A 4,184-nucleotide genomic window follows, 5' to 3' on the forward strand; every position below is an offset into this window, starting at 1 on the left:
AATTTATATTTTTTAAATTAAAAAATAATTTATTATTAGTCTTTTTAGGCGAATCTTTATTTTACTTTGAAACTAAAAAATTATTTTAAATATATTTTATATATTCATTATTATTTACTTGTTAGATTATATCCTACACCAAATCTATTTTTCAAAAATACTGAAGAACCACAACATATTAATTTTCCTTCTCCCATAATACCTATTCTATCTCCTAAATAATCAGCTTCATCCATAAAATGAGTAGTAAGTACTATAATCTTATCATTTTTATATTTCTTTAACATATCCCAAATATATCTTCTAGCAGAAGTATCCATTCCACTAGTAGGTTCATCCAAATAAATAAGTTTACTTCCTCCAATAAAAGCTATAGCCACTGAAAGCCTTCTTTTCTGTCCTCCTGATAGATTCTTGCTTAATTCGTTTGTCTTTTCCGCTAAATCAACATCTATTATAGCTTTTTGGACAGCCAAAGGTATATCTTTATTATCCATTCCTTTGAAAACTGCATATAGCTCCAAGTGTTCTTTAACAGTCAAATTATCAAAGAGAATATCATGTTAAGGACACACACCCATAAATTTTCTAATGTCCTCTATTTCATTAGTAATATCTTTTCCATAAACTTCAGCTTGTCCTTAAGAAAACTCCAACATTCCAGTCAACATAGAAATGGTAGTTGTTTTTCCTGCTCCATTATGTCCCAAAAGACAGAAAATTTAATTTTTATACATTGTTAAATTCACCCCGTTAACTGCTTTTTTTCCATTATTATATACTTTATAAACATTATTTAATCTTAAGACTTCTTAATTTTATTCTTATTATTTTAAACCTGCCTAAACTTCTTCTACATTTTCTTTAGGAATAAGATTTTCTTTATCTTCGTAGAACTCCTTTCCATGTTCAATATTTTTTTTAAAAAGACAAGTTATAAAGAACAAAGGATGTTTTTTTTTACCAAATTCATTAGGAATAACCTACTCGCAATACCAAGAAAGTATAGCAAATATAAAAATATTGAGAATACACATTCCCATACTTATTCCAATTGAAAAATTATCAACCATTTTAGACCCTGAACTCCATGTAATTCCGTATCCTTAGTTTTCTACTAATAAAAATATATCCGAGGCTAACGAAAAACTTGTATGTGATGATAAAGATGCTCCAACTTTTATATTTAAAGGCAAATTACTATTTCCAATAATAAACTTAATCATAAACATGACTAAAAAGAACACCATAGATATAATATTTCCCAATTTAGCCCTCGAAAAAAATGACGTAATAAAGATACTTTAAATAATCAAGCTAACACAAAATAACCAATGCCACACAAAAATCAACAAATAATCACTTTATTTAAATATAGTAGCTTTTAAAATAGCCGAAACTATTAAAGAAATAATCGTATAAGTCATTAAATACCAAGAAATCCAAGAAGAATAGAATGAGAAATTACTCATTCCCATAATTTTCATACCTTCTCGTATTTTTTTCTCTTTCTCAGTTAATATACCACTACACATTCTTAAAAAAGTCACGATAAGAGGTAAAACGAGAAAAACACCCATTTATCCTTTTAAATAAGTAATCAATTCATCTTATATGAATTGAGGCATCTTTAAAGGGGTCACTTATACAGAATTTATTTTTTAGTTTTTCCTTAGTCATTTAATAACTTATTCAATATAGCATTATCTATTAATTTTTATTTAATAATATAATTTAAATTTTTATTGTTTTTTTTACCTAATGTAATTTTATAATTAAAGAAAACCACTACTGAACCATAAATCATAATAATTATATTTATTATCTTATTTATAATATAAAATTTCTTCGCTCAATGTAGAAGGAACATCATAAAAATCTATATAAATAAAAATATTAATATATATATATATAAAATATAATCGAATACATGTAGTATTAAACATTAATCTCACATCAAATTTATTATTATTTTAAGTAATTTCTACACCTAAGCATACATCCCTTTTATAGTCATCTCCTTCTATATATTCAAAAAGTTATTCTCTAGTGTCATAGAATTTAAAACTATATTTATACTTTAATGCAATATCTTAAATTGCTGCATAAGACTCTATTATGGATTTAAATTTTTACGAATAAGGATTATTATTAACTAATGCTATATGGCCTGATCTATATACATTAATTCCAATATAATTTGTGCAATCCAAAGTTGGAAGAGGTTATCTTAATTTAAAATCCTAAAAAGGAAAATCCGGGTAAATTTTTTTATTTCTTATTGATTAGGATTTAAATAATATGAAGTTTCTGGAACAATCTATATTTATTTTATTCTTATTTTTTTTTTTATGTATTTTACATTTGTTTTTATTCTAGCTCTAAATACGAAAAGTGATAATGCCATTATAACTGGTAAAACAATCTTTTTTATTTAATTAATTTTATATATATTAATTTAATTTTTATACTTCACAAAAAGATGAACACCAACTTCTTTACCAAAGAATAAAATTTTTTTTCATTAATGCTTTATAATGACCCATTTTTTTTAATTGTTTTTAATTGTTTATAATTATTTAATATTTTATATAATTTATAAGTAACAATAATATAAATATTATAAAATTATTTATCTATTGGCTTTTTTATTTCTTTTTAATTTATATAGTTGAGGTTTAAAATATAATATTTATTTTAAATATAAAATTAAGTGTTTAAATAATAATGTATATATAATTAAATTTATTTTTTATTAGGTAAGAAATTTTTTAATTTTTAAATATATTAAATATCATTAATATCATTTTATATTTTATAAAATAAATAAGTATAATTAATTAGATAGATTAAATTAAATTATATTAAATTATTTTATATTAAATTATTTTATATTATATTATATTATATTATATTATTATTAAAATCCAAATATATAAAATTAAGAGTTAAATAGTTTTATTTAATTTTAAATATTCAAACAAATTATGTATTTTTATTATAATATATCAACTATCAGATATTAAAAAATTCATTATTACTAATTAATTTGATATTTTAAACAAAAAAATATTGTACTTATTTTTATTTTAGAACATAAATAAGTAAAAATATGTAAATTATTATTATATAAATTAATTTTAAATTAAATAAACAACTTATAATAAAAATAATTATTTATTATTTATTATAATTAAAATTATTTATGTAAAAAAGAATAAATAAAAAAATAAAAATATAAAATATAATGAAATAAATAAAAAATAATATAAAATTAAATAATTTTTATTTCTTTTTTTTTATTTATTATTTTATTTAATTTGACAAAATATTTTATATTATGTTTCTTTGTGATTTACAGTTTCTTAAAACGTAATAATATACTAACTAGATTAATATATTTCTTCTTTTTAATATTCCAAATAGTTTAAAATTAAATTCTTTTATAAAAATATGTATTAATATTCTTTAACTTTTTCCATTTATATTCAATAAATAAATATAATTATTTAATAAAAAAATATAATAATTATATTTTTAATCTTATATGTTTTTAAACAAAATAAATATAAAAAGCTTATAATATTTATAATAAAGTATTGTATATTTAAATATAAGTATAACTTCAAATAAAATAATAAAAAATTTTTTATTTAAAAAAAATATCTAATTTTATAATAATATTAAATGTACATTTAAGGTAATCAATTATTTTAATATAAAAAAGTAAATAATAATAATCATATAATAAAATATTCTTAAAATAAATTTTAATTAAATTAAAGAATAATAAAACTCAAATTTATAATATAAATATAATATAAAATAAAGATAGAATTTAATGTTAATATAAATTATTTAAAAAAAAAATATTAGAAATAATTTATTAACATGAACAAAATAATTAATATGTGTATAATAAAAAAATAAAAAAAAATAGTATATTTATAATTAAGAAAGGATTATAAAATAAAAATAAAAATTAAAGGAAAAAAAAATATTTAATTAATTTAATTAAATTATAAAAATTATAAAACAAAATGTTATAAAAAAATAAAATATATATATATATATATATATATATATATATATTTATATATATATATATTATTTATATTTTATATCTATATTAATATTTATATTTTTATATTAAAAAATTGCATCTTATTAATTTTTAATAATTT

General features: G+C 17.7%; 1 protein-coding gene across 1 annotated transcript, besides 5 other annotated features; it reads right to left on the reverse strand. All coding sequences in view use genetic code 6, as the record gives it.

Moving 5' to 3' along the window:
* Window positions 1-118: 118 nt before the first annotated feature.
* On the reverse strand, window positions 119-1,642 carry IMG5_074470 (hypothetical protein; the record flags this gene model as incomplete). Its single annotated transcript, XM_004036619.1, has 1 exon — window positions 119-1,642. A coding segment is annotated over one exon (1,522 nt), but the record flags the coding sequence as incomplete, so codon positions are not given.
* A 1,206-nt stretch (window positions 1,643-2,848) lies between these two features.
* Window positions 2,849-2,923: a microsatellite.
* Window positions 2,924-3,211: 288 nt separating this feature from the next.
* Window positions 3,212-3,282: a microsatellite.
* Window positions 3,223-3,282: a microsatellite.
* A 203-nt stretch (window positions 3,283-3,485) lies between these two features.
* Window positions 3,486-3,527: a microsatellite.
* A 531-nt stretch (window positions 3,528-4,058) lies between these two features.
* Window positions 4,059-4,142: a microsatellite.
* The last annotated feature ends 42 nt before the right edge of the window (window positions 4,143-4,184 follow it).

This window comes from Ichthyophthirius multifiliis (assembly GCF_000220395.1).
Source record: "Ichthyophthirius multifiliis unplaced genomic scaffold scaff_1120509250443, whole genome shotgun sequence".
NCBI lineage: Eukaryota > Ciliophora > Oligohymenophorea > Hymenostomatida > Ichthyophthirius > Ichthyophthirius multifiliis.